We start from the raw sequence: 23787 nt of genomic DNA, 5'->3' as shown, positions 1-23787 counted from the left end.
AGCTTCTGAGACAAATCAGGGCTCCTGCTAACAGAACCAAATTGCTTCCTCTCCCCCTACTTTAATATACCTTCCAAGAAGAAGGAGCATTGCATTATAGTGTTTTTTTACACAGAAAGTGGAGACAAGCAGTATCTGAGTTGTCTGTGGCTGACATGTGAAGCTGCACTGAGGAAGTGGAATCCTCCTGCTAAATTCTCTCATTAAATTGCCCAAACACAAGTCAATCTCTTTTAGCCAGTTCTCATTTATTGCTATAAAGCAAAGTACCCCCATTCTTAGGGCCAGATCAGCATTTTCGCAGCTCATGCTGAAGCAAGCACTCTGCAAGAGAACAGCACCCTAGTGAGAGTCCCAATCCCACATCCCTGAGTCATTAACAGACATCTTCAGGCAACCAGGGCTTCTCTTCAGCAGCAACAGCTTGATAAGGAATCCTCTCTTTCCAGCTCTATTCTTTCCAGTCTAGGAACTGCAAGGTTCATAAATATTTGCCTTTTCTTGCACTTCCTATCCAATATTCAGTTCGACACCAATGCAGAGCTATCAGGAGCCTAATTATGTCTCTCTGACTTAAAAATCACACCATGAGTTTAGCTAACTCTTTAACTGCCCAGCTGCTACTCTTCTCTCCAGCACTGGCAGAAGCTCTCTGGACTGTGAAGACAAAGGGCTTGTTAACAGATACAGCAGAGGGATTTCAGTGAGAAGATATAGTCAGTCCATGGAAACAGAGAAGCAGTCTGCACTTAAGTCTGTCACACTGCCCACCAACCTGGACTATGCTAATCACATCTCTCAGTGCTGTAGAAGCTGTCATTGCCAGACTGCATTTAATCACGGTTCTTACAGCAGCAGCGATCAGAGTTAATCTTTTTCCCTTTAATAAGAGCTATTACATCACTCTCCAGCATGGAAACTACGAAGTGGGAAGGTCAAAAAGTTCTTAATTAGAAGGGTTTTTATTACTGTGATAGTTCCGTTCTAGCCTCAATAACAGAGATCTGAAGTACAGGCAGCAAGAGCTGGAAGGCATCTTGGATATATGAAGCACTGTTTGAAGCCTGTGAAAACAAAAATTAAAATACACACATGAATAATTACGCTACCAATCAGCTTTCCTAACCACACACTCATTTCAAACAACATTGAATAACGCACATAACAGAAGCCTCGTGCTTGTTGGATTTTTAAGGCTTCATTTTAGAAATCAATTTAACATTAAGTTTTTGAGGAGTTTTATGCCACTAGGCAAAAAAATCAACTGGCTTCAAAACTGCCAAACAAGATCAAGTGTAATCTAAATGTAGGACACTGTTTTCAAGAATAGATGAGAAGAATCCGTTTCAAAGTGAGGCATAAGAATGCTGTGGCAGGAAGGAATAACACACCAACAGGAAACACCCATTTCCTACCACACCTCTGAAATTTACAAGCTCTGAGAACCAGTTTAACAGATAGGAAGTGTGGGACTCTTGCATGTTTATTTATGAGCTTGTCTAAGGTTTGACTTTGGACACCTCAATTCTGGAAAACCAGGCTGCTGGATGTAGCATGTTTTTTCTGACTCATCATAACTGTCAGCTGAGACCATACAGGCTCACCTTTCACTATGTAACTCATCTCTTGTGCAAATCTACAGACATTTATTAGAACGTTCAAGTGATTAGATAAGGAAGCAGAATCTTGGACCATGAGGCTTGGCACACACAAGGATACCAAAGTGGAAAAAACAGCATATCTATTTTTTAAGTATTACTCAACGTTTTAACTTTAGCATAACTGACCTCCAAAAACACTCCAGTGATTAAGGGATTAAGCACATCTGCTTTCTCTTTGACCTGCAGAGATCAGACATATATTATCCTGATTGGAAATTTGATCACATTTCTTCAAGCAAGATAAAGCTAAATCCTTGGTAGGCATAAAATCACCATTGCTCCCCTGACTCAAGGAAAGCTAAGTTACAAGCTGCAGAGGACCTGCCTTGTAGCATGCAAATAAGAACAAAGCAACCCACATATGCCCAACGTAAGCCGTATATGAATATGCACATTATGTGTTTAAATGTACTGTGGACAGCTGGAGAATTGAGAGATAATGATACTATCTTCAATAACACCTGAGTGTTTTGGAAAAGCCACACTAGGATCACAAACCTCATTTACTTTTGTCTCCTTAGTACCGACAGCTCCCACTCCCCCTCTGCACTCACCCCCACACCAGTCTGAATGCAGCAGAAGGCATTCAAAAGCTCAGCATACATTCAGATGCCACAATCTGGGAAACACTGACCTAAAAGATCAGTTTACAAGGCAAAAAAAAATGCATATATAAATGTGCCAACACAAAAAGCACTTTGTGGTGAAGATCTCAAGGCTGTAATCAACTAGCCACATCTCATTCCTAAGAACTATGGTGTAACTCTTACCCCTGCAGTCGTTAAGCATGTAGTAAACTCTTTAGAGAAAGTTGACAGTTCTTTACACAGCATAATTGTCATTCTGTGAAAGAAGAGTGGGAAAACAATGTAATAAATGCAGTCTACAGGAATAACTTTTAGCATTCCTCTAACACATAAATACCTTGTTTCCATGCATATTAAACCAAAACTGCAATTAAACCAAAACTGATATAGAGCATATAAACAGTGTACAAAGCTCCAGAAGTTCCCTGAATAAATTAGGAAGGGGGAAGATGTAAAAACAAACAATTAAAGCTGAATGTCTGAAACAGCATTCAAAGGACAAACATGTCCTTTCAAGAAGGAATGGTACTAACTCCCTTTTTCCTTTTACTGACAAGTGTTACTTTCTGAAAGTACTGCATATTTCATGTGCTTGCCAAGTATCTCCTGACATAAGAGAAAAACCTCGTGTTATGCGTTATTGGAAAGACCAATGTACTAATTTAGCTGCAGTACTTTTACAATATTGCATACCTAACATACTAAAAGATTAGCAAAGAGGTAATTAAGAATCACTTTTATACAACTGCTTTGTCTTATTTTATATGTCTACCCACTAACTAGCACAAGCTTAGGGCAAACATTCTACTTGGCTAAACAAAAGCTTTCAAGTAGGGTTTCCTCTTTCTTATCAAGAAATATCTTTAAGCTGAAAGAAGAGGCAGCTGAATACTGCTGGAAGATAGTGATGCCACCCACTGCAACTTTAAACATACATGCAGAACTCAAAAGCCCTACATCCCATGATTTGCAAAGCATCATTAAACAGTTTAATCAGTATGTCAGTAATTATAAGCTACACATTTAGTAAGAGATGAACTTACTGTGAAAGGGACTTGGCTCTGTCTGTGGCCGTCACCTCTTGTTTCTGACCATGTAGAAACAAAGCTGCAGTTTTGTGGAACATTTCAATGGAGCATGCTGTCAGTTCGGCCAGACTTCTTATGGCAAATGCATGAATATCCTGCAAGAGTTAAGAGGATTCCCCAGACCACACATAAACTAGCAGCTTTTATTATTTCAGACAAGTGAATCACACAACATGCTGTCACTACACTGCACTTTCAGACCTCAGGATCTGCACAAAGACTCTGGGAAACACAACTGTAACTCAGCAGCCAGGTAAACACTCTATGGTCAGACATTCTCTTCCTTCATCACTCAGTTACCTCTACTGATTTTCTAGCATCGTGGTCACCATCTCTGGATTCTACTTCTCGATTCTCTTCACTCTCTTTTTCTTCTTTAGGAAGACTACTGTTGAATTGTGCTATCCATTCATGAGCAGATGTCCTCACCTGTATGAAGATGTGCCATAGTATTTAATGACTGGAATGAAGCCCCTCTGCTCACCACAAAACATGGAGTACTGAATCTCTACGGAGGAAGAAAACAGCCATAACTCCTGAGCTAGTGAGAACAACCAGAGCAAATGATCCTAGTGGCTTCAGGTCAGCTGGCTGCACTGATGTAGTTGAGGGCAGTCATTTCTCCAGCACTGGGTGTTAGTTTACCAGCAAAACCACAACTTAAAAGAGGTGCTTTAAAAACCTGTCTACAGCATACTGCTGCCACTTGGTGGATCTGAAGGGTAGTAAAATGAAGGCAAGAAAAGTGATACCTCCTCATACCAAGTTCTGGACATAGCAAAACCAGCTGCTCTGTACCAAGAGGAGGACTTCAGTGCATGACTGTAGGTCGATTTCACTGTGGTGGCTGAAGGCTTAGTGCTCACAGTTATCTTTGCCACCACTTGTAACTGCACAATGAAAGGGAAAGACACACTAGTATCTACTGATTCAGAACCAAAAACATTACAGAACATGATTTTGCCCCATAAGGTCAAAGGAAATGGCCCATCTCTTTCGCCTACCATTGTCAAAGGATCTAAAACAAGGCTTGTTTTCATGCATTTGATATTTTCACAAACAAAACAGGAAGAGACGCAGTTCTTGTAAGAAATCTCTCCAGCTTTTAGAAGATAGGAAATAACTCACTGTGATCAGTTTGGCCGGGCTTGAGGAGATGTGCAACTCTGAAAACAACTCTGTTACTTCTTTTGTGAACTCCTCATCTCCTAGAGAACAGGAAAAGTTAGAGAATCCATGCAAAGGACACAGACAGGAATAAGCAGCACTTCAATGCAGAACTAGCTCTGCCCAAATCTATCAACTATCTCCTCTATTTTTGTTCAAATCATCACCTCAGGCAACATGTATTGAGGCTGGTCTTTTTAAATACAATTTATAAGGTAAGTTCTGAAACAGCGGAGACACCAGTGCCAGAAGGTTAACTTCTGCTTTCTTAATTCCAGTTTGGTAACTCAGGTAATTCCACTTTTATTTTTTTACAGGCAGCATTTTATAATGCAGTAACTTGCACATCACCTTGGAGAGCCTGAAATATCACTTAAAGCCTATGGTTCTCCAATTATATATGGCAGGGCAGATGTTAACAGTGGGGGGAAGGCTGTGAGATGCATCATGTGCAAATATAAAAGATACATTAAATGTTAAATGATAGCAAGTGCAGGTGTGTAAGCCCTCCCTGATGAGCCATTTAGGCAAAAGCAATGCGAGAAATTTACATTTAAATCTGCATAATCCTCAAGAATCAGATGGCTCTTGTGCATGGAGGCACCTCTTGAGTCTTTTGGTCTGTGTGGCTAACTCTCTTTTAACACATAAATCAAAGGCTTTTTGCTTTCCCACAGGTTGGACATCTCTGTTCACAGTTTTTTCCTCATGGTCAGGGAAACCCAGCATCTCTTTGAATTTGTACCTTGGCTCAAGGTCAATTGTATGAACTGCCCAGGAGTTAAAACAACTTTAATCCTCCTCTGGCAAGAAATCATTCCTGCTACAGAATTAATTCACAGCAGCTTTCCAGAGATGAAGGATATTGCTACCTGTCATGCTCCTGGCCACAGCTGGCTTTAGGATTAAGCATCCAGCTAAAGAACACCTTAACTTTGGCAACCTGCCCATTGCTAGTGATCAAGGCTGGTTGGCTCTACACTGAGAATTTCATTGAGAACCAGCTTGCTCTTCCAGAACCTGGGGCTCTTTTACCCTTCTTTTCTTCCTCCTCTTCTTCAAAGAATTCAGGTAAAGAAAATGCTTCTTTCACTTGTTCCATTTCCTCCTTCAGTGTGTCCAACTCTTCTCCAGAGAGAGCACTTAGAACCGATTTCACCTGCACAGCCAAAGAGAGAATCATAAATCCAACAAGAAAAAGACAGACAATGGAAGATGCAACACTGGTTTACACTGCACATAAAAACATCAGGCTGAATAAGAAAGTAGTACTTTCCTACAAGGAAGAGAAAAGAGAAAAAGACCCATTTGTGAAGACACATTAAATAATAATGGATTCTTCAGCAGTTATTCAATTTTTCATTTAAAAAATGAATGACTTGAAATCGCACGTTGGTCTGCCCTCCTTCCTGCCCCAAGACAGAGTGGGCAATCTCTGCTGTGCTTCCAACACTCTCCTTTTCTCCAGACCAAGGCAGCAAACAAGTGACTATGAGGAAAGAGTAATTTGTGAAATGTTGTTGAAGACATGCAAGAACTGAGGGTAGCTGGGTAAAGAAAATGGCTTTAGGGGCTGAGGACAGGACATAACGCTCCCAAGGTAAACACCAGATCATAATGCAGGGGTCAGAGCGAAGTTGTGTAATCCATCACTTTACAGCAAGTTCTGAGCACTCGATTTTGCATGTATATCCATATATTTCTGGCCTTTTTTTCCCTGCTCAGCTGACTTCAAAATAGAAGGCAAATTGCTCAAGGCCATTACCTTTGATTCACTCTCTCTGGAAAGCATCTCTAAGGCCTCCAGATGAGAAAGACCCTGAAACTCATCAAACAGTAACCCATAATGGGCTTTCTTCTCCGTAGCCATGGCAACCTCAGTAGCTGTCTGCTGCTCTTCTTTCTCCTTTGCTTCTCGTAAGACCTGAAAAATAAAAGCAGAGTACTCAGGTCAGTGCCAGAAGATACAGAGCAGGGGAGGAGAAGGCGTTTGGTTCAATAGTAAAAAAGGTTGCATAGTGATGGGACTGTAAAAGAAGGGAGAAACCAATGAGCTGCTGATATGGAACTGCCATACCTGAGATAGCGTGGAGTTTCTGTTCATTAGGCCCTTTGTTTTTTTGAATCCAGGATCTCCCTCAGCTATTACATCCATTGTCTTTTTCCCAATGAATTCCAAGGCATCCAGACCTCCGCTAATAACGCTTTTTCCCTAGAAATCAGATTTGGATATAGGCAGCACATAAAATTCATAGAAAACTATACAACTGAAGGAAACGAACTGGAGGATTTATATCAGCAGTATCATGCTGGACACTCACATAAAATCCAAACTGATCCTTGTCACCCTAAAATTCAACCCTAATTGCCACAAAGAAGGACATGGAAAGAGCCACAACACACTATCATCCTACAGTTTAATAGAGTACTCAGACAGCTGCAGCAATCTAATGGGAAATACACTTTTCTTTTGTGAATAAGCTGGTTCTTAAGCACACTGAAGTATTTAGTTCTCATCCTTCCAATCAGAAAACACTAGACCTGTGGGTTTTGGTTGTTAACTCTTGTTCAAGCCTTAAAAGCAAAAGCAAGCTTTCTGTCTGCAGCTCTTTCAGATTCATGGCCAAACTGACAAGACAACAGATCACGAAAGCACAGTTTCTAAGGGTAATGTGTTCCTTTGAAGTGTATTTCCCATGGTCACAGGAGCAAACTGATTTCCAAGCAATTTGGGCTAGTTTCACAGGAGTTTTGAAGAAGAGAATGGATTTCATCTCTAGACAGTTCTGTGGAAATCAGTGGAAATATTCCAGGAATGAGTCTGACCCTGCATTTTACCTGAATACTCTAAAGGAAGCGAGCAGAGATAACAGGGTACAGAGGTGACAAGCACAGGAATGCACACACCACACTGTCCACTGTTAGGTTTTTTGTGTTATGAGTCAACATTTAATCCTATCAAAATTCAGGACAACTTACACATTAAATATCAGTTAGAAGCAAGGCACAGGATAAAGTTTGTCTGAAGACTGGAACAGTTTCTCACCATTCATCCCACAAAAAAATAAGAAGTAAAACCGTTCTCTTATGATGTTTCAGATGAAAGGCAAAAACCCCAATGCTCTCTTACACCCATTTTCCCTGTGTTCCCAACTCACTCACTGTGCTTTGGACAGCAGTAGAGATGGTTGATAACACTTCAAGAGCTCCGGCAATAGGAAAGGAACTGCCATCCCCAACTGCATCTGTGCTGCTAGCACCAGGATTTTCGCTTCCTGCATTAGAAGGCAGAAAATTAAATTCCTTGCTCCCCCCAAAAGATCCTGTCAGCTGCAGAATGGAGAAAATAATCAAACACCAAGCATCAGCCAGAAGCAGAGCCAGAATTGGCATTATTTTCCTACCTTCTTTTCAGAGCTAACAGAAGTATGAGAGTATTATTTTAGCACTGAGATATCTACCTCAACATGCAAGGTGAAGAGGAAGGTGATGTTATTTTGGGGCTGATTACGTTACGAGAAGTCATAGAATCATAGAAGCGTTTCAGTGTTGTTCTTACGAAGTAAAAACTGACCTCTTGTAGCATCTCTAGTTTCTGAAGAGATTTCACTTGGACTGGGGATCCCAAGGGTTGTTTCTGCTTTTTCTATGACATTTGAAATACCTTGACCTAGAGAAGACAACAGTATTACTTTAACCATACAACAGAAATCAAATCAGAAACAGGATCAGGGCTGCATATTGGGTTTTATTATTCTGTATTCCTCCTTTTTAAGACAGTTCACCCGGCACTAAAACCTACTGCCACCCAGCTTGCTTACCAATGTAATGAACTCAGGTTTCACCTCAGCTTTTAAATCAAGTTGCAAATACTGGCTGAAGAGCAGTTTAAAATACCAGCTGAAAATGATGCAAACACCTTAAAAGTTTGAAAGTCATTTTGGCTATGCATAAGTTCTTTAATCTCATTGTACCTATTGCTACAAGTTTTCTCCATTACTTAACAATTCCCTTGACATTTTTCCAATAACTGCTGCTATGACAGAAATCCCCTTCTCTAGAAACAAGCTCAAAAGCATTAGCTGAGACATGAAGAATGGTTAAAATATATATCAAATACCAGAAAGAGCCTTACCTACAGTAGCTACAGTAGCAGATGCAGTTGACAGAAGAGATTTCCCCCAGCTTCCCCAGTAACCCCATCCTGTCTGAACTGCAGCTGAAGAATCAGAGGCCTTTAATGAAGAAGAGGAGAGTGATGTAGGTATTATGGTGAGCAGAGGAACACAAGCAGTCTGTGATGTGTCACTTTTGTGCAGCTTTTTCCTTTCAGATAAACACCAATGTGAATTTTCAGAAGAGGAGCGAGCCTTATGCTCAGCATTCTTCTGTACTCAAAGCCATGAAACGTGAAGTCACGCTATTCAGAGCTAGCACAGGAACATACCTTGAGGGTTTCAGCTGCAGGCTTCTCTGTGGCAGCAGGCTGACTTGTGGGTTTGGGTTCAGGTCTTTTCCGAGTCATAGGCGGAGGCTCGATCTCTTGCTCTTTCTCTTCATTGCTCTCAGTGCTGCCAAGGCCCTCTGCTTTCTGTTCATTTCCATCTTCATTAGAGGTTTCTTCTTTCAGATCTTCAACACTATCTTTCTCAGACATGACTACGAACACCCATAGAAAGCAGAGCAGATAAAACAATCACTCCCTTGTACACACTGACATTGGTTCAAAAGCATCACATTTGTGTTTTAAAGAAACACAACTAAGACAGAAAGCCCTCCATGCTGCCACACGTACCTGCATGAACAGATTACATTTGTAAGCAAATGTGTACACCAAGTTACATCTGACTGGAAAGAAACATCCCACTTGGAAGTTTAAAGTCCCACAGAACCACTCTGCTTTATCTAAGTGACACACCCTCTCCACAGGACAGAAACAGGTTGTTAACTCTGAAAAGCAAATGAAAGGTACAAGAGGTCCTCAGATAATTCAATACATGACTTGCTTCATGAAAAACAGTGAAAACAAACGGCTTGGGAAGGCTGCTTTTAAGGGGGCTCCATTAAAATGGGGATAGCTGTCAGAAAGCCAGACAAGGAGGGAGGCAGCAACTGGTTTGCTCCTGTATTTGGGGCTGAGGGTGTTCGCCAGGGTGTTAACACCACCCAGCACCTGAAACACGCTCAGCGGGCGCTGACACTGCACACAGGGGATGACGGTGGCCCATGAACAGCGCTGCCACGTCGCAGCCTGCTCACGGGGGCAGAGATTTCTCTCTGCTCTCCTCCCGGCCTCGCTGGCAGCACCACACCAGCTCCAGGGCAGTAACTTGAGGGCAACAACAGCAGGCAGGTACAGGCAGGGTCACACTGGGCACCCCACAGATGCCAGCATCACTGCCGGCATGAAGCTGCGTCCCCTCGGAGCTGGCCACGGATGCAATCCGGGCAGCTACCCCCATTCACGGGTTCTGTTGGCTTGAAGTGAACGAAGAGGACAGCTCGGGGTGACTCGGGGACCCCCATCCCATTTCCACATGTCTCCCCATAGTAGTCAGTGGGACACCGCACCCTGCAGCTCCCCCGGCACCCCCTGAGCTACCCAGCCCTCGGGGCCTGCCTCCCTCCCCTTCTCCCCAGGATCCCACATCCCCCACATGGCGCTGCCTAGTTCACAACGGACCCCTCGTTCCCTACCCCCCCTGGCATGGTACTCCTGCCCCATAAGGGCCCACCAGCTGCCCACAAACCTCTCTACCGGTACCGACTACTCCACAGAGGACCCTTGTGTGCCCCGAGCCCTCCTCACTTTCGGGACTCCACAGTCCCACAGAGGGCCCCTTCGAGCCCTTTGTACCCGCGGCCCCGGTTCCACCCTCCTCACCCACCGGGCCGGGACAGCTCCGCGCTCCCCCGCCGGGCGGACCGTAACCATCGAGCCGAGGCGCAGAGCGGCACCCCGCGGAAGTGCGGCCTAGCCCGGAAGGGTGCGCGGGGAAGCACATCCGGGCGGTGGGACGGCGGTGGCGGAGGTGAGCGGCGGGTGGGAACCGGGGCCCGGCCGTGCTGCTCCCGGTGAGGACTCGGGGGAAGCTCAGCCCCACCTCGCTGCTGAGGAACAGCCTGGGTCCGGCCTCGCTGTTTTGGCTGCCGGAGGGGGGTGGTGCCTTTGGGGTGGCATGAGGCCGGCGGGGTCCCTCGGCTGCAGGGTGGATGTGTGGCGTGTTCCCCGCAGGCTGGAGCAGCCCGGCTTGAGCGGGGTTTGACCCGAGCGAGAGCAGGGTCGCTGGGGACAGGGTGATGGTTCTGTGGGGCTCTGTACCTGATGGTGTTTAGCTGACCGCGGACAGTAACCATGTTTTCGTGTGCAGCGTGTCCCGTGCCCTTCGGGAGCTGCCCGTGGCCTGTGTCAGGCAGACAAAGACTGTGTACGTGGCAAAAGCTACTCAGCAGCGAGGTCTGCTCTGGTCTCTTGGAGGTTTGCTCCCAAAACTGTTTGGTTTTGGGCTGCCGGTGCAGCCGCTCACCCCAGGAGCCTTCACTATTGCTGGCAGAAGGTGAACCCTCCATGCAGCCTCTGCTACACTGGGAACAGCAGTATAATGGCTTTGGCCAGGCCATGCATCTGTTTCCATTAACTTCCCAGGAGTTAATGACTTAAGGGCTCTGCCAGATGCAGCTCCCTGATTTGAAAGAGCGTCAGAGGGTGGTCACAGTCACACTGCAAGTAGGAAGGTGCACTCAGAGCAGAGTGGTCCATTTCCATCTATTTAGTGTGTGTTATTACCAGTTGGGAATGCCAAAATGCGTTTGTTTCCACGCTGTGAGACAGAAGTGGCAGTCGGTTAGAGCAGTCGGTGGTCTGTCAGGTGTGTCCGGGTTTATTGCTTCATTTTTCTCCAGGTACGGAGTGATGTTATTAGCACTGAATGTAAAGCCATATAACTGGCAACCCCTTGGGCCCCAGTTTTGCAGGGTCTTGTAAATGTGTGTGATTTTAAGTACTATCAGTACTTCCATTGACCTCAGTGGGACTACTTATAGCGCTCTGAGTTAAACACAAATATGCTTTTTCAGGATAAGAGCCAAAGATGATTCACACAAGCATATGCATCATGGAGTTTTATCTTTGAACTGCTATTTGTTGTTGCAACCTACGGTTTAATAAAGGTTAAGTATGTGCAGCTCAACTTCAGGTTCAGTTGTAAAAAAGCCAATTTCTATTCTGCACATTTCATCTTGCTTGGGCTTAATGCTTTCTGGAAGAATTGCAATGGAGGCACTGTACATGCTTTATCCTTTTTGGATCCTTTATCAGCTCCAGCAGCTGTTTTACATAAGTGTGATGGTTGAAGAATATGGATTTCACAAACCAGCACTGGGCAGTGAGAGATCATTGTCTGCTTAGCAGTAATGGCTTTTCCAAAGCAAAACACGACAAACAATTTCTAATAAATCAGACCTCGAAGAGTTTAATAGTAAAACTCAATGACCCATCACCAATGTTTTACCCATTATGCAAGCTCAGTGTGAATATATTGGAGAGCATATGCAATTACTGAAGATAATTGTCTTATGAGAGAAAATGTTGATGAGTATTTCTTGTATTAAATAATTGACTGAGGTTCCTGATGTCATTTTAGGAGTGTCACAGACTCTTGGAACTCTTAACAATTTAAATTTAATAATCTAAAATTACAGTAGTGCAGGTAAAGTACAGGAGGTCCTACACAGGACCTTATAGAGACAGGACCTAGATTATTTTAGAATAAATCTAAAACATGATTAGTTGGGAAGTTATTGTTTTAGAGGACTGTAAGTTATATATTTGATTTGGTCCTGAAAATGAGGGTTTGTCTTCACTGCAGAGCTATCATCAGCTGTAACTGCCTCAAATGCTTACAGGTCAGGTCCTGATGCATGCAAAAGCCATTAAGTGTGGTGGCATTTTTAACTGAAGGCAGCCGGGTTGTGGGGTGATGTGTGCTGATCTGTGATCACGAGCTGTGACAGGCTCAAATGGCAACTCCAGCACTTCAAATGTCAGTGGTCCACAAACTGCTAACAATCCTGCTTTAAGAAGGCTGCACAAGGTAACCAATAAGCAGCTCAGTTGTTAGCAGCTTTCTGAAGGCTCTGAAGCACTCTTGAAAATAATAGGGATCTGAAAAAGGAAGGTTAAACCCACACCTTCAAACAGAAGAATAGTTACTGATCAGCAGCAACCTTAGTATTGTCTTGTGCCGTTGATGTGGCTGGGATGCTCTTCTCCAGAGGCAGCAGGGCTCAGCCACACTTTCCCTAATGTGTAACTGGTGGAAAACAGGAACTAAAGAGGTCTTGGGAACGTTTTTAACCATTTAGCTATGGGAAAGTAGCTTCTTCAGAACAATGGTATAATTCAGCTCTCAGCGTTGGTCTCAAATGAACGGACAAGAGGCATGATAGAAAACAGAGTGGGGCCAATTAAAAAAAGGGCAGATGGAGAGATTGCTGTTTACAGGGAAACAACCAGAGAGCCTGTTTTCCAGTTTCTCTTGCAGGATTCAGTGGGTGAGTTGGTTAGTCAAGCTTGAAGGAGAGTTGGACACAGCTGTCTTATTTGCCTTCTTTGTCAAACTGGTTTTGGCAACGGCCACAGCAGAAGTGGGTCAGTTAATATGTTTCTCATCGGATGTTGTCTGGAGTCCGGTTTGACCTTCCACAAATTAACAGAAAAGTATTCCTAGTCTAGGTAATGTGTTATCAGCAAATTTTCTCATGCTTGAATCTGCTTAATTTTTCTCTGCTGAAAAGACAGTTAGTACAAATCACCTGTGTTTATTTGTATTACATATTTTTTCATAAATGACAGGGTTTCTTTCTGCTTTAGGCAGTGTTAACTGGCGATTCTGGAAGGACGGAAGCGTATGCATTATTTATTAAGAAAGTGTATTCCTTTGTATTGTGATATTTATGAAATTCAAGTCTCCTGGCATTTGTTATTGGTAGAAGAAAAGATGATATATCTGAAATCACACAGTCAATGGGGTGAAGTGAGGTATTCTTTAGGATAATATTTTGGCTTGAGGCTTCTGTGCTTTGTAAATTGGGGGGGGTTGGAGGCTCTGGGGCAGTCTGGATGGAATCATAGCTTCAGGGAATGTGTATTAGCTTAGAATTTTTTTTGAATCAGGCTTCCAGGAAAACTGATTACAGATTTTCTCTTACTGGTGTCATCTCACTTTGTTATCAGTTGGTTTTATTCTGGCTTTTAAAAGAGAAAACTCCTTGTGTGCGAAGAACATTAAGGCTGTATCCTGATTCCCTGAAATACCTTTTGTGCACATTAATTTGAAGAGTGCAAATTCTGTCATTAGAAAAAGCCATTTTTCAAATTGCTCAGAAATATGGGCCAGCGTTTGGGTAGAGAGGATGAGAAACAAGGTCTGACCCATGAGATGTGGCAGCATAAATCAGAAGGTTTTCAACAGGGGCTTATTGTAAAACATACAAGAAAAAAGGAGGCAGAATAAGAAAATACAGCAGCAGCAGCAAGAGGCATTGCAAAAAAGGAAGTATGTTTAGACATCAGTGTCCTGATACTCAGCAAGAGACTTCCTCTCTGTGGCTGTAGATAACTGCCACAAGAACTTTCCCAACACAACAAATTAGAAGCATTTTATGTAGCATTTAGATATCTAACACTGATTGTTCCTCTAAAATTAAGTAAGTAGATGTGTAAATGCTAAAAAACGTAAGTGTTTGTGTTTTGTTTTTTTCCTAGGGGCTAAATGAAAGACTATCATTAGAAAACCAGTTGTTAAAAGCAATTCTGGGGGAGAGAGGCAGAAATTATATCCTCTTTCTTCTTTATCTTCCTCTATTAAGAAAGCACTTTTTCTCTGTTAACACATGCAGAATCCACTTTCTGACCATAAAAATAGTTCTGCATTTTGAGTAGTCTGAACAATTTGCTCTTTTTTAAAAGTCTTTTTTCCCTTAATGATTATTGTTCCTGAGGTTATTTATTTGGACAGGAAGATGAACATCCAGAGGACCCAAGGTTATGCTAATGCCTTCTTACCCTTGTTTCATTACTGTGTTCTGAGCAAAGCTCTGGTTTGGAACCTGTTGGCTGACAGTTTGTATTATGCTAATTGAAATCTGTTTGCTGGAAATGAAATTAGAATACACCATAAGCTTGCTGTCATTAATAAAGTTAATTCTTTTTCTCTTTTGTTCCAGTTGGATTTCCAATTTCCACTTCTGATATTGATGGTCTTGAAAGTGCATTTGGATCCCAGACATTTTCTGTCGCAGAACAAATCAAGAGCCTCCTCTCCTGTCTCATAGCAGTACAGACAGCTTAATATCATATGACCTCATTTCTTCAAATTAAATGAAAGAAGAATTTTCTCTGGCTTCCCATGAAGCTCAGTTATTGCCTGTTAATTTTAACTGTTAGTGCTGATCTTTCAGTTGGATTTACACTGGAAAATGTAGCTTTTAACTGGACAGTTGCTTTTGGGTCTTTCAATGCATCCCTTCATACGGTGCCTCAAGCTTTAATAAGTTCTCCAGCACACCATGATATCATAGCCAAAGAGGGGACCAGTATTTTAATTGAATGTAAACTGAACATCAGCCAGTATGAATATATTCTTTGGTACAACTCCAGAGGACACCTGCTTGAACAGGAAGATGAAGGTGAGCTTTCCTGCTGCTTTCTATCCTTCAGTATTACATTTTTATACAAAGTATCTGAAAACCTCTGGGACTTTATTATCATTTTGTCTTCCTATCCTCCCATTTTTACAGTTGGGAGATAAGGAGAGAGCAAAACAAAGCCTTTTGCCCTCTGGCATGTGGCATGTGAATTATAGCTGAGTTCTTCTGTCCTAGCCCATCCATCCTGCTACAGTGTTACACAGAAGAAATGAGTCTGCATCCTACCAGATTCTAACTGATGTTCTATTTATTATTGCTCTGGTTTATATTATATTTTTCCAAACACATGAATTAAACACAATTCTCCTCAGTTCGTGCTCTTTCCCAGCTGGCAGTCAGGGCTTTAGTTTTGTTACAGGATTTTTTAAAGCATGGGGTAACTTACTACATTTATTTTCTCTTTTATGCACCAGTGTGACTGTGGAAACGAACACAATTTGTAATGGCCAATGATGATATATATGCTATTTAACCTCTTTGTACAGAGGGAGAATGTATTTTCCTAGCATTGGCTCTTAGAGGTCTGTCCCTGTAGTTTTTAATTTTCACAAAATAATGTCTTTTAGAGACGCATGTGGTTTCTCTATTAGTATTAATGAAGGTCGTCAAGCTAATTGATAGGATCTTCTCGGAGGCCATCTTTCTGCCTTAAGTACTCAGTAACCTCTTTGTAGTTATAATGCCATCTGGAGATTAGTTCAAAGTAGAGTAATTAGAAGAATGAGTTATGAAAACAGTTTTTCCCCCTAAGTTATAAACGCGTAAGAAACACCATAGAAAGCTAACCTCTTATTGATTTCTTTTTGCGTGGGTTTTGTGTATCAGCACTGCATGCTCAGCAGAAAACTGCATCTCAAGAAAATCCTGGGGTTTTTTGCCAACAGAGCCATTTACAGACTCACATCTTTTTCATGGGTCACTTCTGGCTCTGAAAATATGGAAAATTAGACTTTATAGAGACAGTCTTTCAAAACAGTGTTACACAGTCAATGAGAAGCACTAGTGAAGAATGAGGTTCATTGTCACAAAGAGCTAGCTGTCCAAAAGCACTCAAGAAAGTGCAGATGAGAGGAAGAAGAAAAACCAGAGTAGCAAGCATGAAGAACAATTTACCATTAAGCAGTAGGATTGGTAACTGGATTATGGCTGTCTGTATCACAGGCATGAAAAGGAAATTTCAGTCCTAGGTGTACTGTTTGTATTGTGCTGGAAATGGACTGCTTATTTCCAAGCTCTGTCTCCCATTGATGGAGCAGCCATCTTGTGTCTAGTTTACCCAGTGATTTTTGTTTCCTTAGCTCACTTTGTTCCCTTTGGCTCTCCAGGTGGCCGGTGGAAGATTGCTGAGAATTCCCTTAACATCACAAAGGTCAGCTTTGCTGACCGGGGCCGATACACCTGTGCAGGAGTTAATCGTAATGACACCTTGTACTACACAGTCACCCTGAGGGTAACCTTCACCTCAGGAGACATGAGTATCTACTACATGGTTGTGTGCCTCGTTGCCTTTGCCATCACCCTCATCTTAAACATAACCCGGCTGTGCATGATGAGCAGTCACCTCCGCAAAACAGAGAAGGCTATCAATGAGTTCTTCAGGACGGAAGGGGCTGAGAAGCTTCAGAAGGCTTTTGAGATAGCCAAGCGTATCCCTATCATTACATCTGCCAAAACACTAGAGTTGGCCAAAGTCACTCAGTTTAAGACCATGGAATTTGCTCGGTACATTGAAGAGCTTGCCAGAAGCATTCCTCTTCCACCTCTGATCCTTAACTGCAGGGCGTTCATGGAGGAGATCTTTGAGGCTGTGCGAGTTGACGATCCCGATGAAGTTGGTAAGGAGGAAAAACAGCCCCAAGCCTGCGGTACCCAAGCTGCCATTTACCCCATCAACCCCGAGATGAAACGCAGCGATTCGCCAGCCGGGGATTCAGATGATGGGTCCATGAATGAGCCAGGTCAGGAGATAGCTGTTCAGGTGTCCATTCACCTGCAATCAGAAGTGCAGAGCATTGACACTGTTTCTCATGATAGCTGCCAATTTGCACCTTCTGAAGAGGGCACCTGCTGAGTCCAGTGATGAGCTGTTAAGAAGGCACAGGCCACCCTAGGATGCTACAAGAAAGGGTTCTGCAAACAAGCTGCCTCAGTCCCATATGCACAAGAGTTTTCCAAATTGCCATGTGCCAGAACTGCTACTGAAATCTGTGTTTTCTATCAGTGTTGACTGAATGATTTCAAATCTCTTAGAGAAAAGCCATTTGGAGTATTGTGCAGTGGCTTTTCTTTTTAAAGCGAGCTTGCTACACTCAAAATATTTACAAAACAGGAATTCTTTGTCCTTGGCTCCTTGGTAGCTTCTGGTACTGCTGATCCATATTAGAAGTGGCCAAGCTGAGTGGTGCAACTTGCAGTAAAATCTTTTCCTTTGTGAACTCTTTCTTCCCTCAGAAAGTGGAGCCGGAATTCCTTTGTGTCAGTGTTGTCCTTGATGCATTGAGTTGTGTGCTCCTTTTGAATTGCTTCTTGGTGTGTGTAGCCCATCAGAGCCATGGTGAGTTTGAACAAATCTGCTCTGTGTCGTGTGCTTCTATGTTGCTATCAAAGTGTACTGTACTTAGGAAAAGAATAGGACCAGGATCTGCTGCTGGATTCGAAGAATTGCTCTAGTTTCAAAGCAGCTTAGAGAACAACCAGGAGTTCTCAGTTTTCCATACATCTGCAAAAAACTTCGGCATACTCTAGTGTGTGGAGAGCGAATTGTTACAAAGCTCATTGCTTAAACTCGGTGCTGATTGCCAAAGCGCCTTACCCTGGTTCTGTCTTACAGAATGAAGCAGTAACAGCACTGCCAGCATGGTCTGACTTTTGACTTTGCTGATTTCATTTACCATAGAAAATCCAAAGTTTTCTATTCTGTTTGACATTGTTGTGAGAAAAGAATGCCAGTAATCGCATAGTGGCATCATGTAAAAATTAACTCATCTACAGATCAGGTGTCTCGTGCACTTCCTGCTGAACAACATTAGACTAAAGGAGGTGACACTCACTTTGCTCTGGCTAGTACTTTCAGAAAGCAGTAGAAGAGGGAGTAGTTAGTGGAGGGGCTGGCTGAGCTGTTGGCCAGCCACTGATTACAGGAGTGGCTGGCAACATACCCTGTCTTATCACTGAAGGGAGAAGTGCAGGTGCTGATATCTGCACACACATATGTACTTCAGCAAGGATCTCCTGCATGGCTGTAGAAATCCAGCCTCCAGGAGTCAGAGTGCAGACAAGAATCTAGTTTCTTCTTTCACTCTTTGGTGCTGATTTTTTTTTTCTTTTCTCCTTAACATTTGTAAGCCATATCACTTAAATAGCATTTTGTATCCTGTTGAGATTTAGTAGATGTAAAGCTTGTAAGCACTCCACAAATTAATTTCTTACAACTACTGGAAGCATATTGCCATATAATTTTAACAACTTGGCAACAGGAGCACCATTTAATTCCCCACAACTCTTTTTCTTTCCTTATTGTTACAGAAATGTCAGTTGAACAAATGATTCTGGACGGCTGCTCAGGATTCTTAAGAGGATTTGATATTACATTTACATGAGTAGAGATGGAAAACAAGCAGGCAGAGTGGTAAAACCAGGGTGGGGCCATCTGTTGTAATGCATGCTCATAACAAAGGGTCTGAGCAAGTTATATTTATCAAATCATATTAGAGAAGGGGAAAGTAAAGCATCTGTTACCATTTTAAAGTACCTTCTGGGGAGAGCTCTGCAGTCAGCCACCAGTAAATGCACCCTAGTTGGCTTTGGCCTGTCAGGTAAGAGTGATGTTTTTCAGGAAGGAAGAACATTGCTAGCCTGGGTTATAGCAGCATTCCCACCAGCTTGGTACCATTTCCAAGACTGTAGTAAACTTTTATCTGCTTCAAGGGAATAAAGCCTTCTGCAGAGAATTAGGGCAGTTACTGCCCTCAACAGTAACTTTTTCTTTGCTTCCATAGTTTGATGGCACTTTATGTCCAGGTGAAAAGTTTGCGTAGTTTTGTGTAACCTGTCTGGTTTCTTTTAAGTTCTTTTGAGGTGATCAGTGTTAAAGGATACTCTTGTGGATAAATGCCCAGTTCTCTTAGGAGCCCTGCTAAGATGCTTCTGGCTTCACTTTTGTACTACAACAGGCTCTGCAGGTTTGTTGCACTTGCATGAATGGAGATTTGTGGGTTTTACACCCTTTTGGATGTCCTGGTTGAAAGAGGTGAAGGCTTCAAGAGAGAATGATCTGCTTAAATCTCTCACAGGCCATGAGGTTTGTACCTGCACCTGCCTTTTTTCCCCATGAGCAGTTCTGCTTGCTTTTGTGAAACTGTTGCATTGTATGCAGCAGGAGCATCTTGGACATTTTGCCCCTAACTACATATGCATGTAGAGATGCAGCTACAAAATCAAAGCTCCATTTAATCTCTTCTGGAGAAGCAGCTATGCAGTTGTGATTGACAGATGTCTCATCAGACGTGGCAGCTTACAGGCAGCAGAATGACACTAGAGGTGTGTCAGATGGGTGTCAGGAGAGCAGTTGCTAAATGAATTCAATCTGTTCTTTGGTATTTACACTTTATTTACATAGGTCCGAGATTTTTCTGATCACAGCAACTGGTGTCTTCGTGTGTCCTGTTGCCAGTGGAAAGGCAGGAATGAGGATGCATAAAGATCCTCATAAATGCAGTGTCATTGCTGGATAGCAAAGCAAAGAGTTTTCCCAAGTTACTGCAGTATTTTGTTTACTAAATTAATTTCATTCCTGGGAAGGAGGCTGTAAGGATTTCAGTAAATCAGGAGTACTTATTAAATGTAGGAACTGATCCTACTCCCACTGAATTACATTAGAGCAGATTTGAAGTTCTGGTGTATTTTACAAATGATATTACAGGATTTTTATGCATCTGAAAGCAAGGACGATGGTGATGTTATACAGTAAATGTAATTTCACGGCACTGATTTCCAAACAACATGTGAACTACTCTTGATCCTGAGTAGACTTAAATGTGTTTGATACATCTAATTGATCATTAACATTGAAAGATTAGGTAAACATCAGTGTTTCTTCCTTAACTTTCCATAGGATGAGGAGAATCTACACTGATTTCCTTGCTTTAAACTAAATTCTTTGACAATCACAAGGCTACTTTCTCTTTTCTTTGTGACTTACTTTAAATAATGTAAAATCTACTTGTTATCCAAGAGTACCTAAAACTAACTTTGTAGTGGTTATTTGTATTACCTGGATTGTAATGTAACTGTTTAATGTAACCACATAGGATTTCATACTTTCATAAAACAAATCGGTAGATTTGCAAAATAAATTCAAAACAAAAGCTTTCTTTTGTTAGAGTTTTCTCGTTTATCTGTAAGTACCTGTCTGTCTGAGGTTAAATAGCAGCTCTATTCAGCTAAGCAGAAATTGTTAGCCAGCCTGTCAAAGGTTTCTGGGATATTCAGTCATTTGCAATGACATAGAACTGCATAGAATCATAGAATAGTTTGGTTGGAAAGGACTTTAAGATCATCTTCCGGTCTGTCATTGTTTTATATCTCAAAGTCCTCAGCAGCATCTGTAATAATCATTACCAGATGCATAAATGAATGGTTCCAGGCCTGAAATAGTTTCAGGAGGGCCTCTATATTCTTGAGTTTACTTTTGGAAACTAAGAAGGTGATTGTGAAGTGCAGTGACCTGCAGCCACAAACCTGTATTTTCTGTGCTTAAGTTTTCACAGGATTGTACTATTCTGTATTGTAATCACCTCTATTATTTTTAGTCCCCCTCAAAACACAGTTTATTTGGACACAGCTTACCTCCTAAAATGCAACACAACACTAATGTGGAGTATCTAAAGGGTTCAAGTGACCAAGTCTGCATTGTGTTTTTTTCCAGTGAGTTGCTGAGATGGCATAAAGAAATTTCCACTCCTGCGCCAAGATAAGTGTGTGTGCTGCTCTCACTGCATCCCCTGAGATGGAGGAGATGGAGCTCTGACTTAACCCTTGCTCTTTGCAAGTTTTGCAGCAGTTTATTAAATTACATGGAGAGGGAATAACATCCCTGGAGTTCTGTGATAAGCATACTGAGAGTGGGAGGGAGGAGGCCATCCCACCTCATTTTGGTGACCAGGCTTTCCCCTTGCAATCAGTTCAGTCTATTAAACTCTGCCAGAGGGTGATCCCAAGCCCCTAAGCAAGCCACTTGCCCACCACCACTGGTTTACACAGGGAAGCCGTGTCTCCCATGTGAGTGTGTAATGTTGCATGATAATGGATGTCTTCTGTATGGGCACGTCCTGCAGCTCTGGAGCACAGAGTAAAAGTGCCCCTAGTTAGTTTAAACTGCAGCCCACCCCAAACACCAAAACCCCAGCTTGCTGAGAAACCCTCTAAATACAGTCAGCAAATATGAATGAGAACAGACTTCACCCACACTGTAAGGAGTACTCTCTGGTCACAGTCTCTGCACAAGGTAGATCCTAGAATGAAAGCCAAATCTTGGGGATTTTCCCATGAGAATCAGCTGCTTAAAGGAAGAATTATTGGACCCACACTCCTCAGGCTAGGTCAGTGTTCAATCAGCATCTGCTTTCTATCTGCATGTTATGAGATATGCATGAATGATAACGGTTCAGTTTCTTAAAGCTCCTGTAACCGGACTCGTCATGATCCTATCCACAGTGAATAAATTCATCTGCCTGAATTTAAAGCATGTTTCCATTTGGATAACAACAGTTCATTGAAAAGCAAGCTGCATTAAGGATGATTGTACTTTAATTTAAGGTGTGCTCCTTAAAAACTACAATTCTCCTTAATGTTGCAGCACTCTCATCTGGTGAGCCAAGTCTCCAGCCAGAGACACACGATGGAGATGCCGCCATTTCATTCAACTCAGTCAAGTTACAGCTCTATCAACTTCTGTCAATAAAGACCCAGCTGGGTCTCTGTCCGTGTTCCTTATTGTATAGCAGCCCATGCAGAGGTCTCCAAACACTGCCAACTTTTCTGCATGTGGAAAGGGGAATTACACCATCACTCAAAAAAAACACCCTGTTTTGCTAGATGTCCAAATATCACAAAAGCCCCCAAAGCTGGAAAGTTGAGCTTTATCCTTGGTAAGACAGTGCCTATTCTTTGGTCACGCCTGGCTGCCAATGATTGTAATAATACTGAGCAATTAAGCCTTTCATTTTTGTTAGGCTAATTAATTGTTTGCACAGTGTCCTGAATATGGAATCATTTTCCTTTGCAAGGAATAAAAGGATTAGACTGGCTTCATCCCAAGATGCTCAGAATGTATTTTATTTATTTTATGGGAGAAAGATTTTCTTGCAAGCCCCAAACGCAACCCATAGAGTGGACTGTTAATGCCTGCGCTGGGACGTTCTCATCAGCAGGGGTGCACACAGACTGCACATATGTCCATCCATCTGCATCCACGCTCCATATGGTATCTGGGGTTTCTGCTGCTTGTCAATGAGTCCGTGACGAGGCTGGAGCCACCATCGTGTGTGTGCTGCTGGGATTGAATATCAGGCACTGGCAGGGTGATGAAGAGTTCCCTCAGGACATCAGCGGTCCCCATACAGCACCGAGGGCAGCACCACTCTAATGATGAGTGCTGGGTTGAGCACTCGAAGGGCAGAGCACTGCAGTGTGTAAATGTACTGGAGGCTGTCTCAAGAGGTTTGTACTCTGAGTAAATCAAAGGCAGATGAAGCCCGGGCCAGGATTTCATGAAGAAGGGCACCCAGTGGATGCAATATTGCAGAGGCTGTTGCTAGCTCTTTTTTATGTTTGTCCTGCTCTGTGCCTCTTTGTGCTACCGTTTTATTAAACACATATTTCATGTTAAATCATGCCAAGTGTAATGCAAGCTTGCAGAAAGTGGAAAGTGAGGGGATGTATTCAGCTGCCATTACACAAACTTCTAGCCAAGTAGTTGGAGATAGCGAGAGTTCCCCTTGCCTTAATCTTTCTTTGCCTCTGGCATAAGGCCTGTCATGGGCCATCTGGAAGAGCTGAAAGTGACAATTGTGGCCTGTGCTACTTTCTCTTCCTCTAAAGATCAGGACATGGAGAACAGCCTGGGCCACCCGAAACACGCAGGAAAGGAATCAGAGGTTGGCATAAAGCAGGGACCTTACTTGGCTTTATGGGCCTGTTGTGACCAAAGAGATCATTCTGTGTTCAGGCTAAACCTGCAGAATTTAATTGAAAGTCAAACTCCTTTTGTTTATTTAATGCCTGGGTGTCTGAGTGTTGCTTCTTAGACTTTGGACCTTCTTGCTGTCATGCAAATGTCCCTGAGTTAGTGCTAGCAGCCAACAGTCCCTGCCCCTACTCATGTCAAACGAGTAAATCCAGTATTTTGGGTGCAGCATTCTTGCCGTAGCTTTGTTACATGTATGTGGTAGGGGATGTAAAGCAGCAACTGCAAAGAAAACAAGTCTGTCCTGCCATTATCTTGACAGCTTTTCAGCATTTCACTTACTTTCCCTCCTTGGTCCCTTTCCTTCATGGTAAATACTCTGAGTATCT

At 42.7% G+C, this 23787-nt stretch overlaps 2 protein-coding genes across 3 annotated transcripts; one reads left to right on the top strand and one right to left on the bottom strand.

The window, feature by feature from the left end:
* Positions 1 to 227: 227 nt before the first annotated feature.
* FAM114A2 (family with sequence similarity 114 member A2) lies at positions 228 to 10464 on the bottom strand. Its single transcript, XM_057412087.1, has 14 exons — positions 10392 to 10464; positions 8951 to 9162; positions 8639 to 8738; positions 8078 to 8173; positions 7666 to 7778; positions 6581 to 6715; positions 6269 to 6427; positions 5539 to 5662; positions 4465 to 4544; positions 3637 to 3765; positions 3292 to 3431; positions 2432 to 2504; positions 1788 to 1841; positions 228 to 1064 (listed from the first exon to the last, which is right to left on the bottom strand). Exons 2-14 carry the CDS (start codon positions 9158 to 9160, stop codon positions 966 to 968), a joined length of 1512 nt encoding a protein of 503 aa, XP_057268070.1. The 5' UTR covers positions 9161 to 9162; positions 10392 to 10464; the 3' UTR covers positions 228 to 965.
* Positions 10382 to 21378, top strand: MFAP3 (microfibril associated protein 3). 2 transcript variants are annotated; one of them, XM_057412089.1, is made up of 4 exons: positions 10382 to 10535; positions 14731 to 15192; positions 16539 to 17171; positions 20982 to 21378. In XM_057412089.1, exons 2-4 carry the CDS (start codon positions 14913 to 14915, stop codon positions 21002 to 21004), a joined length of 936 nt encoding a protein of 311 aa, XP_057268072.1. In that variant the 5' UTR covers positions 10382 to 10535; positions 14731 to 14912; the 3' UTR covers positions 21005 to 21378. The 2 variants fall into 2 exon arrangements, with proteins under 2 accessions (XP_057268072.1, XP_057268071.1); XM_057412088.1 differs by lacking the exon at positions 20982 to 21378 and having other exon boundaries at positions 16539 to 17648.
* Positions 21379 to 23787: the final 2409 nt, after the last annotated feature.

Source organism: Pezoporus wallicus, unplaced genomic scaffold (genome assembly GCF_028554395.1).
Source record: "Pezoporus wallicus isolate ANWC-B61680 ecotype Strahan unplaced genomic scaffold, APGP_CSIRO_Pwel_v1 contig_6354, whole genome shotgun sequence".
Taxonomy (NCBI): domain Eukaryota; kingdom Metazoa; phylum Chordata; class Aves; order Psittaciformes; family Psittacidae; genus Pezoporus; species Pezoporus wallicus.
Note: the sequence above shows the minus strand (reverse complement) of the source record. Positions and strands in the feature narration are given on the sequence as shown.

Coding starts and splice junctions, on each gene's coding strand:
- MFAP3 (XM_057412088.1), top strand. CDS start 14,913: ATGAAGCTCAGTTATTGCCTGTTAATTTTAACTGTTAGTGCTGATCTT. Junction 15,193..16,538: donor GCTTGAACAGGAAGATGAAG/GTGAGCTTTCCT, acceptor TTGGCTCTCCAG/GTGGCCGGTGGAAGATTGCT.
- FAM114A2 (XM_057412087.1), bottom strand. CDS start 9,160: ATGTCTGAGAAAGATAGTGTTGAAGATCTGAAAGAAGAAACCTCTAAT. Junction 2,505..3,291: donor AGAGCCAAGTCCCTTTCACA/GTAAGTTCATCT, acceptor CTTCTTTCACAG/AATGACAATTATGCTGTGTA. Junction 1,842..2,431: donor CATGCTTAACGACTGCAGGG/GTAAGAGTTACA, acceptor TGATCTCTGCAG/GTCAAAGAGAAAGCAGATGT.